At 39.3% G+C, this 13,541-nt stretch overlaps 2 protein-coding genes across 2 annotated transcripts; both read right to left on the reverse strand.

Annotated features, from left to right (window-relative positions):
* Positions 1–317: 317 nt before the first annotated feature.
* Positions 318–992, reverse strand: LOC105180177 (adenylate isopentenyltransferase 5, chloroplastic-like). The gene has a single exon (XM_020691598.1). It carries the CDS (start codon positions 990–992, stop codon positions 318–320), a length of 675 nt encoding a protein of 224 aa, XP_020547257.1.
* An 8,726-nt stretch (positions 993–9,718) lies between these two features.
* LOC105180178 lies at positions 9,719–10,576 on the reverse strand. Its single transcript, XM_011103839.1, has one exon. The coding sequence runs from the start codon at positions 10,574–10,576 to the stop codon at positions 9,719–9,721; it is 858 nt and encodes a 285-aa protein (XP_011102141.1).
* Between the last annotated feature and the right edge of the window lie 2,965 nt (positions 10,577–13,541).

Consider the following 13,541-nt stretch of genomic DNA (forward strand, 5'->3'; position numbering starts at 1 on the left):
TTCGTTGATCATACTCATATGGAAGTGAGTATTAATTGAGTTTGAGTAGGGATTACATCTTTTGTGGATCGTACTAAACGAATCGGCAAGTTTTAACTAGATTCAAATAGGATTATATATGTTTCTTGTTGATAATGCTAATCAAACGGACTAGAGTTTAAATTGATATAAATTGGATTACATATAATGCATATAGGATTCAATATTATTGTTTTCACAATAATTGTACCGCCATGAATTTTAACTAGTATATCAATTGGACTACAAAATTTTGTTGATCATACTAATTGTTCATATGCACGAAAGTACATAATTGATCATACTAATTGTTCATATGCAGTCGGTTTCAGATCTATGTTTTCTTTGCAAATGAAACGAGCCACAATGTTCATACTAGGCTCCAGCACCAATTTCTCCCATGCTTCATTGGCATCTCCACCATGTTGAAGGAATACCTCTGTGGCGTTCAACCGATGGATCTGCCACCCAAATTCCTCCCTCATCCTTAAAATCTTTAAAACTTGACGGCAAGCTAATTTGCAAGTGTTCATCTTAATTTCATCAATAGCTGCCTTAAGAAGCTTAGTCCTAGTTTCGCCATCGACTAGACCCTCACTCCTGAAGAACTCATCCATCTCGGGGACTCCAATGCTATGCTTAATCCCATTATCATAGTCACGAATTTCTGGATCAAAAAATATCTTAGCCTCCTCCATCAACCCATTATCCACCATCTGAGCAACCCTTCTCGACATGTACGAATGCAAGAATGGGATCGCCAAGTCCATCCAGAGAAAGCAACACTCGTACTTGGAGGGTAACTCAGTGTCGTTATTGAGAAGTGCCTGTATGAATGAATTGGACCCACCAGCAATGATTGGCAACTGATTCTTTTGTACGATGGCATCAGCAGCCAGCAATGCATGATGCACAAAATTATGTACAGAGAAATCCACCTCGGGATCAATGATTCCAAGCAAATGGTGTGGCATGCTGACGAATTCCTCATTGCTCACCTTATTGGTTACTATGTCTAGGCCCTTGTAGAACTAAATTTTGTCCGAATTGATGACCTCTGCGCCGAAATAGGAGGCCAGGTCTATCGCCAAGCGCGATTTTCCTGTGCCAGTGGCACCCAATACCACCCCACCTTATCCTTCACTTGGTGCTTGTCTATCATGCCCCCAACTGAAAAGTTCATCATGCTGGATTGTGTTGGCTTCCAGGATGAGACCGACATTCTAATTGGTAATTACTTTTACTTTTTTTTAACACCTGTCAATTTCATCATACAAATTTAAAAAAGAAAAAGGCCATGTCTTAGAATTCTCTCAAAATTCAATCTAGTATTTTAGAATATCGATCTATCATAGAGAGACAAGCCTTTTTCGATTCTGGGATTAATTTATCTTCTTCAAAAGGATTTGTTTGAAGAAAAACTTCATACATTTGTGGGGTCTAGAGAGAATCATGAACAAGTTTCATTATGTGAAACAAATTACCTAGACAATTGTTTGAAGCATGAAGAAACATAGGATGTGTAGGGGGATATATACTTACTTACACACAATGTGGAACAAATCAAGCCATGCATAGTAATAACTTCACACCTAACCCTATCCACTTACTATATAACAATTCAAATAAATCATGAGCAAGGCTCTGCCCAAATTACTGTAGTTTTTACTGTATTTACATAATAGGAAAAGAATCATTAATTATTGCAAAGCTGTCGTTAAAAGTCAATTGAAATACTAATCATAATTAAGATGTCAAAATCTACACTGTGCAGGTACCATAAGAGATGCAATAAATCCATCGATAATTGTATTTTGTAAAAAAATTATTCTTGGGATGTATAATGAGTAATTTTACTATATCGAGTGAGAAAAAAATTAAGAGAAATTGAAAGATAATGACGAAGTACTTAGTAATTATCCATATCTTACGTACGATTTGCTTTTGAGTAAAATCGAGTGAGTTTAAGTATTCTCATTAATTCGTCAACCTACTATATATGAGAAAACATATATTATAATGAAAAAATCTATATTAATTGAACATTAATAAATATGGTCTTCATATGTTATCTCTTATTTAGATTTACTAAAATTTAATTGGATCAAATTCTGAATGATAATTATACTATTCTTGTAATTGTTACTATATGCAATTGATTCAAGTATTTGGACATTTTCTGGTCCATGATTAATATGAAAGTAATTAAGTTGCAGTATCCATCCATTGATGATACTGATTGCATCCATTTATTTTATTTTATTTTATTTTAGTTTTGTAATAACACTATTATATGCATCAGTATCAGTTTCCTTAATTATTTTACATGAATTTTTCATTATATGTTACAATAATTACTCCAATAACGTATTCCTCGTTAATATTCAAGAATATAGCAATGATTAATATGCTTTTGTAGATATCCTAAAGGTTAACATGCTATCACAATTCGTGTTAGTCGTCTTATATTAATATATTCGCATAATACATTTATTCATCGATCTCAAATACAATCGCGAATATTTTATTTAATTTATCCCTATGCACATCAACAAGAAATATATATAATCCTATTTGCGACTAGTTAAAACTTGCCGATACATTTAGTATGATCAACAAAAAGATGTAATCTCTACTCAAACTAAATTAATACTCACTTCCATATGAGTATGATCAACAAAGGATGTAATCCATGCTCAAACTAAATTAATAGTTACTTCCATATGATTATTCTACATATGTACGAAAAAAAATTTATTACCTCTACTTATACCAATTAAACTAGTGTTCGAGCAGTTAGTATAAATAACTAAAATTATCAAAATTATAAATTCTGTTCAAACATATGTAGAAGCACCATATGGAAGTAAGTATAAACTTAGTTTGAGTACGGATTACCTCCTTCGTTGATCATTCTCTTATGGAAGTGAGTGTTAATTTCGTTTGAGTAGTGTGGACTGGAAATCACGAGAAAATCCTATCCAACTGATCCGCCTCGAAGAATATTAAATTCGACCTTGAGCATTATCTTCCAATATGTGGGAGTTGTCGAATAGACCTATAGTACCTGAGAACCACAAAAGATCGTTAGGTTAGTCGGGTTCGTCCCTAACGACGACACTCCGATGCCTAAGTCAAACTTTGAGATAGAGAATATAGATTATCAGTTTCTAAGAACAGAATCACATTACCTTGTTAATGACTTCCTTTCTCTCATTTATAAGAAAACTGAATTTATGGTAAGTGCTCGTTTATGAGGGTTATATGCAATGTTAATCAGTGTTTCCCATTGATCATGCTCACAGATTGCACGCCATTTAATCCTCCTAGATTAAAGCTGGATATCTTGTCTGAAGATCTTATCTGGCAGATTATTGCCATAATGAAATGCTTATTAACCAAAATAACCACTTTACCCTTAAGAATGGGTCATTTCGTCTTTTCATATTCTTCCCTTATCATTAGTCTCCCAGTTTTGTGTGTATGACCTTTCATGCTTACAGAAGTTGAAAAGCCATCTTTCTGAAGCCGCTGCCTCGATTCGAGTGAGACATGTGTTGTCCGATTGTGGTTACCATGGGCATTGTGCCCATACGGGTCATCCCCGGAGTGGTTCTTCCTTTTCTTGTTATCCCTTCCAATTCTCTATATATATAGAGGTTCTATTCAAATAAATTCTTTGCCACTCTTGTAATGTCAAGGTCGCTGTTATCCTTATATCGATCCCAATACTCGCTGCTCGACCTCGTCCTTGGCATTCAAGGTACTATGTCTTCTTCCCAATCTAATTCTAATTCTAATTCTGCTACTCTTTTCAATAGAATAGAGTCCCCCATTCCCAATGAGGGTCCGTCAAAGGTTAGGTCATGTCGCGATAGGCGAGCCGACGAGTCTACCTCAGATGATAATCCTACTTATGAAAAATACAAAGCTATGTTAGAGCATAGTCATTGGGCTGGTATAGTTAGCACTGTAAAGCAACAAATTCACCGCATAAAGGAGAATATATTCCCAATAGCTTCGAAGTTGTTATTCCAAGGTCGTTTGACCGTATGCAGCGTCCACCCAAGGGTTTCTGCGCCTTCTCGCTTCATCACTTTAATGCTAGGTTATGACTCCCTTTAGCTTCTTATGTAGCTCAGATCGTTAGTCGTCTTGAATTATGCCCCATGCAGCTATCCCCCAATTCCATTCGTCAGACAATCCTCTTTATAATTATAATGAGAGTTCACCATTTCAAACTTAATTTTGATAACTTCTGGACCTTGTATTCTTTTACCACTTCTGGTAGATCAGCCAATACGGGCTTCTTTTATCTGTCTACATGTAGGGATTGTAGATATTTAGATCCCCTTACTTCAGACGTAGGCCCTTGGAAAGAGAAGTTTATCTTCATCCTAGCTCCTCCAGGTCGAGAGTGGCCTGTCAAATGTGATTGGGTTGTAGACATACCTAAACCTGTAATCGAATGAGAGGGATTGGAAGGAGACCAAATAAACAGCCTTACTTCCTACCGATATGATCCGAAGAAGATCTTGGTAGAAGAAGTCCTCTGGCTCGCACATCTTACTCTAGCACACCTTCAAGTGGAGGGTTCCTTAGGTGAAAGATTTATCTACTTCGATTTGTAACTCTGTTGTAAGTAATCATATTCTAACAGAAATCTCCTTTTGCAGACGACATGGTTATCCAGGATCGCATTACCCAAGGGATTAGGGCGGCACAAGCCAGGGCTATAGTTGCACAAGTATCTTCTCCGGCTGCTCAAGTCGCACCTTCTCCAGCTGTTTCAACTCGACCTATGGTGGAAGGTTCCTCTGCTCCTGAGGGTATCCCAAGGGATGCTACTCCTATTGTGGTCGGGAGCGAGGACACGCAGTCTAGGGGTTTGGGTCCGGATCCCAAATGTTGAGAGGTCGCCTGATGGTTCTCGTACTGGTGAATCTAGCCTTGGTAGCTAAGTCAGTCGTCGCAGGAGGAGGAGTAAGAGCCTCATGCGATCAAACCCAAGAAGTCGATCCCAATCCCTTAGGGCGAATTATCCATCGGAGTCCGCTAGGGCAGAAGAACTAAGGAACATGGAGCTTTTGAATGATGTCACCGAATGTCGGAAGAAAGCTCGTGAAGATTTGAGAACTCCCCATCATTTGACAGCTCAATTAGAGGGTGAAAAGTTGGCTCCAGATTGGAAAATTTTTTTCCAGCAGCACAGTTCTCGGTACTCAGTCGGGCTAGGACTCCTGGGAATTCTGTAATGTGAGCTGCCTTCCACACGATCAAGAAACTCTGCTTCAAACTTCATTCACCCATCTCGAAGAACACTGTGCCCATTCTTTAGTCCAGGTTCATTTTCTATCATTTTTACTTTGATTCATTCCCTTTTCCCTTCACTGATAACCTCTTTTTAGGCTGCCAACTTCGTTCGCGGGCTTTCCTGGAAGTGTGCTGGGTTTCGTCGAAACTAGATTATAACAAAGCGAAGGAATCGCGAAGCAGAATCTCTAAGACCTCAGCTCGCGAGTAGGATCTTGAAAATCAACGAGCCGCTTTGGAAGCTCGTAATAAAGAGTTGGAAGAAGAATTGGTCTCTGAGGTGGCTAAGGCGATGGAGGCAGGGAAGGAAGAGGGCTTTTCTGCTGGTCATGCTGCTGGGAAGGTCGCAGGAGCAATTGAAGGCCGGGATAATTATCTCAAGTCAAATGACTTTTCTGCTCGCATCAAAGAAGCTCGTATCCAAGATGCCCGCGACTTCATGAAAGCTCCTACCTTTGAATCTGCCTTGGAGATTAAAGCTGCAGATTATCTGATGCAAGGATTTGATAGATGTAAGAGGCAGGTGACTACTTTAGGAGGATTTGCTCCGGGTTTTGACGTGTCACAATTAGACCCTAGTCTCGATGGCAGGTTCCAGCCATTTGCCGATGAAGAAGTTCCTTTGCCTACTGAAGATGAGTTCGCGACCCTCCTAGATAAGATCGAAGAGGATTGATGACTTATAATTGTGTTTTGAACTCATGGTTGTAATATTTTTTATGGTATTCATGTTTTCTGTCTTGTATGTGCTACTTGAGTTTTGCCTTACCCAAGGAATTTCTTGATCACTTAGTCTTTTTCAGATTCGTACATAATCACCCCTTTTTAGTTTATCTTTTTCAGATTGTGCTAATAGTGCTTTAATATTTATAAGTTACCACAAAACAAATTTTTTTCAGACTACCTATCTCGTCCTTCTGAAGCTGGAGCTTTTTCAGATCACTATTATTTCGACCTTTTACAGGTTTAACAGGGGGATCTTTTTCGGATCGTTTACATTGTTGCGACCTTTTTTAGGTTCTCAAAAATTAAAACTAGGATCTTTTTCAGATTGTTTGTATTATTGCGACCTTTTTCACGGTCTCAAGCATAAGACTTCCTAAGATTGTGTATATTCCACGGTCGGGGGAGGACCTGTCCATTTGCGTCTTAGAGTTTGTATGATCCCTTTCTTCTTATCTCGATTACTTTATACGGTCCTTCCCATGCCGGGTCCAATTTTCCCACATGTTTTGAAACCTCGACCTTTTTTAGGACTAGATTGCCAACCTGTAATTCCCTTGGCCTCAGTTTCTTATTGTAATTCTTTCTGATCAATCCCATGTGATGGAGTATTTTTGCATACGCTGCGTCTCTTTTTTCCTCCACCATGGTGAGATCGAATGGTCCTTCTTCCTCGTTGGTCATCGCATCGTAGCTCGCTATCGTCTGAGTCTCTTCACTAATTTCTGCAGGAATGACAACTTCAGAACCAGAAATGAAACAAAAGGGGGTTTCACTTGGAGCGGTTCGTGTGGTCGTTCGATAAGCCCATAATACTCCTGGGAACTCCTCGTCCCACGACCCTTTGGACTTTATCCTGGTTTTTAGGTGTTGGAAGATGGTTTTGTTCCTCACTTCTGTCTGTCCATTCGCTTGAGGATGGTCGACCGATTTGAAATTTTTTTGAATTTTTTAATTCCTTCAGCCAAGTAGTAATTTGCTTGCCTTGGAATTGTATACCATTATCTGATATTAGGATCCTTGGCACTCCAAATCTGCAGACTATATTTTTCCAAATGAAGTTGATCTCCTTTTCAGATATTTTTGACACAGCTTCTGCTTCGACCCATTGGAGAAAAAATATTCAATCGTGACCACTATGTACTTCTTCTAAGCTTTGGCTGGGGGGAATGGCCCTAAAATGTCAATTCCCCATTGGTCGAATGGCCATGCGATTTGTATCAGTTTCATCGGAGTAGCTGGTACATGCGTCTGTAAGGCATATCTTTGACAGCTTTCACATTTTGGAACTAACTCTTTAGCATCTTTCATCATGGTAGGCCAAAAATACCCCTGCCTTGCAAACTTTTGTGCTAGCGATCTAGCACCAGAATGATTGCCACAGCTCACTTCATGAATCTCCCTCATCACATATTTTGCTCGGTCGTCATCTAGGCATTTCAACAATGGTCTTTCTATGGATCATTTGTACAGATCGGATCCGATCACCACAAATTTGAGTGCCCTGAATTTTAATCTCCTAGCTTGTATTGGGTCTTTAGGTAGCAATCCTTCTTTAAGACAGCGCACGATTTCATCCTTCCACGGATATGCTGGTTCAACTGTTTTGATCTCCAACGGTTCTGAGATCGTTGGCCGATCCTTTATGATGACTGTAATTTTTCGATCTTTTATTCATGATAAGAGAGCTCCGAATTTCGAAAGTGAATCAGCTTTATCATTCTCGCATCTCGGAATTTGTTGGATCTAGCATTTTTTTAATTTTTCCATCATGGATTTTGCCCTTCTGTAATACATCATCATAGATTTCTCTTTCTTTTATTAAGTACCCTCGATCTGCATTGCCACTAGCTGTGAATCTGTATATACTTCCAACATTTCCACTCCAGCATCATGGGCCAACTATAGCCCCAATATCAGGGCCTCATACTCAGCCTCTTTATTAGTCGTCGAGAAGGATAACCTCGCAGCGACCTCTATCTCAATTCCCTTTGACCCTTGAAGCAAGGTTCCCGCCCCTCCATTATTAGCGTTTGATGAACCATCCACGTGTAACATCCATGTTTCGATCTCCAGAGTTGGTTCGTTCTTTGAGGCCTGGTCTCCTGCTAGTTTCATTATAAAATTTGCCAAAATTTGTCCTTTTTCTGCCGTCCTCCCCTGGTATTCAATATCGTATTCGTTGAGCTCGACCGTCCATTTAACTAATCTCCCAAAGGCTTCTGGTCGCGACAGTATGCTTTTGAGCGATTGATTTGTTAATACTACGACCTTGTGAGATTGGAAGTAGGGTCGTAATCTTCGAACAGTTACTACTAGGGCCAAGACAAATTTCTCGATCACAATATATCTATGTTCAACACCTTGCAACATCTTGCTGATGTAATAAATTGGGTTCTGGATCCTCTTCTCCTCTCTCACCAACACTAAACTTACCGCATTTTCTGACACTGCTAAGTGCAGATACAATATATCGCCTTCCCTTGGGTTCGCTAGCAAAGGTGGCGACCTCAAGTAATCTTTAAGCTCTTGGAATGCTCGTTCACATTTCTCCGCATTTAAACACTTTTGCTTTTCTCAAAATTTTAAAGAAATGCAAATTCCTATCTGCTGAGAAATAAATCGATTAAGTGAAGCGATCTTACCAGTCAGTTTTTGGACGTCTTTAACTGAGGTCGGTGATTTCAGCTGCAGGATCGCCTCAATATTTTCCGGGTTAGCTTCTATTCCTTGGTTGCTCACCATGTATCGCAGGAACTTGCTGCCTCCGACGCTGAATGTGCACTTCGTTGGGTTGAGTTTCATCCCATATGCTCTCATAATGGCGAAGGTTGCCTTTGGTGTGATAAGTGGGTTTTTGGTCGCTGACTTTTGGCCAGCATGTCATCCACGTAGACGTCCATTGTTTTTCCAATTTGGTCTTTAAGCATCTTGTTCACCAGCCTAGCTAGGTGGCACCTGTATTTTTAGTGCAAAAGGTATTACATTGTAGCAAAAAATACCTTGCTCGGTTACAAATGATGTTTTACTGCAATCTTTCTTTGCCATCGATATCTGATGATAACCCTGGTATACATCCATCATTGAGAAGAGTTCGTAGCCTGCTGTCGAATCCACTAACAAATCAATATAGGTCCTTCGAGCATACTTTGTTTAAGTCGGTAAAACTAGTGCACATTCTCCATTTTCCGGAAGACTTAGGTACTACCACCACATTTGATAGCCAATCCGTATATTGGATTTGTGAAATATATCCTGCTTTTAACAACTTTTCGATCTCGTCGTTGATAATGCAATTCTTTTCCAACTCGAACGTTCTTTTTCTCTGCTGCACTGGTCGTATGGTCGGGTCGACATTGAGCATGTGGACTATTACTTCAGGACTTATCCCTCTAAAATCTGAAGGGCTCCATGCGAACATGTCCGCATTACTACGAAGGAATGCTATCATCATCATTTCCAGTCCTTTTTCCATTCTCGACCCAATTTTAGTCATGTGAGTAGTATCTCCTTGTAGAAATTCAATCTCTCTATGTTCCTCGATCAGCTCTATCCTCTCCATTCTATATTCCCATCCATTCTCGTTGGGTTCGGAGAATTTCCTCTTTCTTTTGACATTATCTCCTCTTTTTAAGGATAGGTTATAACATCTCTTGGCCTCTGCCTAGTTGCACATTACCTCACCCACTCCATTTGGAGTTGGAAACTTCATTTTGAGATGATAAGTGGACACTATCGCCCTGAAAGAATTAAGGCCAGGTCTACCCAATATAACATTATATGCAAACGAGGTATCAACAACCAAAAATTTTACCATTAGCTTCTTTCTCCTTGGTTCCTCACCTATAGAGACTGGAAGTTCGATCGTCCCCAAAGATTCGACTTCGCTCCCACCAAATCCGACCAAGGGAGCCTTTATTGGTGCCAGACTTGTGTTGTCTATCCCTATCTTTACTAATACCTCCATCAAGATGATGTCTGCTGAGCTGCCATTGTTAACCAGCACCTTATGGATAGTGAAGTTGGCGATATCCATTTTGATAACCATAGGATCGTTGTCTTCTCCTATCCTTTCTCTTGCATCAAGAGCTCCGAAGGTAATTTTCGGTTCAGGTGCCACATTCAAGATTTGTCTATTTTCGAGCGAACACCTCTTTCTTTCGACCTTTTCCTCGATCTCCTCGAATACCCATCTGCGGAGCCTCCTACTATTGGTATGGATGATGCCTTTCACCTGCAGATCTCTCCTTACCTCGCCTCCAGGTCCTCTTTTCGGACACCTAGATCTGGTACAACGATCTCCCCTACTATGGTTCCTAGTTACTTGATTTCTAAAATAGCCTTGGCGCACCAGCCTCTCGATCTCATTTTTGAGCTGATAACAGTCTTCCGTGCCGTGACCCTTCTCCTTGTGGAAACGACAATACTTGTTAGAATATTTTTTTGCAGGTGTAAACCTCGTGTGCTTAGGCCATTTTAAGACATCCTCTTTCTCCACCATCAGTAATGCTTTTGCTCGCATCGTATATAATGGAGTGTACTTTGTGTTGGTAAGGCAGTTCCTTGCCCCTGTCGTGTTTTGGCCGTTTATGCTCTTCTTTGTAATAGCGACCTAGATCTCTTCCTCGTTCGACATTAATTTTCCACTCTTCGTCTTTCATTGCGTTCATCTCTTCTTCATCTTTGTATTTCTACGTCAGGTTTCATCAATTGTTCTATGCCTGTTGGTGGGTCTCTTACTAATGCAGACGCAAGGGGTCCCTTCTTCAAACTGTGAATGAGGATGTTGACCATCATGTCTATCCTCAAATCTTGCACCTCCACGGTCTCGTTACTAAACCTCCCCAAAAAGTTTTTTAAAGTCTCATTGTCATGTTGCCTCATGTTGAACAAGTGCGTGACAAATTACTTTTGCTTCCTCTTACTGGCGAAGTGAAAAGTAAACTTTTGCATTAGCTGTTCATGGGATTCGATACTACCAGGTGGTAGGTTGGTAAACCACTCTTGAGCTTTACTTGGCAAAGTTGTGACCAGCTCACCATCTCCGTCACTGAAAGGTGAGTTCCGATGCTGAGCGACCAGTTTGCCTCGTTTCTTGAGCTTGTCTATCTGTTTGCCCAGCTGGGCAATTTATTTGGACACGTTATCAACTTCTGCTCGTGAAATGGCGGGTCCCTAAGACGGCTTTTGTCTCGACTGCTCAATCCAAGCTCAAAGGGTGGGCGTCGACTTTTATCCGCTGCCCTTCCACTTGCTCTTGGCATCTTCTCCTGGGCTCCCTCTCCAAATAATTTTCTTTTGGTGGCTTCTTTATTTATGCGGGTGGTGGTTCTACGTTCGTAGGCTACGATCACATTTCGTCCTGCTTCCTCGATCATTTGTTGAAGCTCCATCCACGTTAATTGAATAATACTTTCCGCAGTTCCCATCGTCATTTATAATCCTGCTATATTCCCTCTTAAATCTCCTTCCATGTTTCTCAGGCTATATGAGAACTCGATTCCCACAGACGGCGCCAATTGATCCGCCTCGAAGAATATTAAATTCGAACTCGAGCGTTATCTTCCAATATGTGGGAGCTGTCGCAACGAACCAATAGTACTTGAGAACCACAAAAGATCGTTAGGCTAGTCGGGTTCGTCCCCGACGACGACACTCCGATGCCTAAGTCAAACTTTGATATAGAGAATATAGATAATTGGTTTCTAAGAACAGAATCACGTTACCTTGTTAATGACTTCATTTCTCTCATTTATAAGAAAACTGCATTTATGGTAAGTGCTCGTTTATGGGGTTATATGCAGTGTCAATCAATTTCCCATTGATCATGCTCATAGATCGCACGCCATTTAATCCTCCTAGATTAAAGCAGCATATCTTATCTAAAGATCTTATCTGGAGGATACTTGCCATAATGAAATGCTTATTGACCGAAATACCCACTTTACTCTTAAGAATGGGTAATTTTATGTTTTCATATTTTTCCGTTATCACCAACTATTACAAAAATTTGACTACGAAACTCCTTAAGATTATTACAGGCCAATATACAACTTAAATGATAATAACAAATGAAAGAAATAATGAAATAATTAAATGAACAATATAGTGATTAACAGGCTAAGAGTAGCCAAATCCAATATCTCGATAAAGGAATACGGTCACAAGGCACCATTTCCATAATGAACCGACTCCCGGTAACTCCACTAACCAAGAACCCGTGCACAACTCTGATCACTCACATCTCAGTATCACACGGTCACAAAGACCCCAACTCAATATTTCACAAATAACTTTGGTGAATGATGAAGGAGATAAACAGCTTGATTCATGTTTTAGCCGAAAGAGAGAATCCCCTATTTAAAGCGGTGAAAACTGTGGTAGAGAAGGAAAACCTTGGTGGCTTTCCTGTGTCCATGGCTCCCGGAAAAGAGAAGGAAGAAAATCACAGAGAGGATTTGGAGAGGAAAGGAAGTACACGGCGCAGAAAAAATAGAGAAGAGGGAAAGTGAGATTTAGGGTTACCGATATGATATAAGTAGTTAGATAGGATGGGTCGGGTTACCGGGTCGGTTGTGGGCTACCAAGTGGGTCAGGTAATTGATCTGCCAAGGTCGGCCTTTTAATAAGTCATTGGGCTACAAATTATAACAAGTAAGGATTACATCATTTATAGATCGTATTAAATGTATCGACAAGTTTTTAACTAGCTGCAAATCAGATTAAATATGTTTCTTGTAGATCATACTAATCGCACGGACATGAGTTTTAATTGGTATAAATAGGATTGCGTATATATTTCGTTGATCAAAGCATTGAATATTTCTTGCTTTCATACTAATTGTACCGCCATGAATTTTAACTCAGTATATCAGTAGGATTACATAATTTTGTTGATCATACTAATTGTTCATATGCAAGAAGGTACATATATATTTTATTAGTAAAAACATCACATTATGCTCGTAAAATAAATGCACGGACATTGGTTTTAGACTGGATCAACATAATAACTTCTTTGGTACACCACAGTAATTGGACGTAGACGATTTTTCACTTGATGATCATAATAAATACACGGAACATGAATTTTTATTTGGTATAAGTACGTTCGCACAAGACTATATTATACTTTATTGATACAAACATCATTAATACATTCACATTTATAATTAAGTTAATTTGCAACTATTCTTCATCGTATTAATTGTACTGACATGAGCTTTAAATTGATATTAGTAGGATGAAATTTCAAAATAATTCTATAAACAACGTTTAATTTGGTAACTAGGACTAAATATTTTATTGATGGAAGCACCGTAAATGTACGTGACTTAGATAAATATTACAACAATTAATCACACATCTTATTCCTCGTTCATATTCAAGAATATATATATCATAAATGTTAACATACAATCCCAATTCGTGTTAGTCATCTTATACTAATATATTCATATTACAAATTTATACATCAACCTTAAATG

This window comes from Sesamum indicum, unplaced genomic scaffold (assembly GCF_000512975.1).
Source record: "Sesamum indicum cultivar Zhongzhi No. 13 unplaced genomic scaffold, S_indicum_v1.0 scaffold00382, whole genome shotgun sequence".
NCBI lineage: Eukaryota > Viridiplantae > Streptophyta > Magnoliopsida > Lamiales > Pedaliaceae > Sesamum > Sesamum indicum.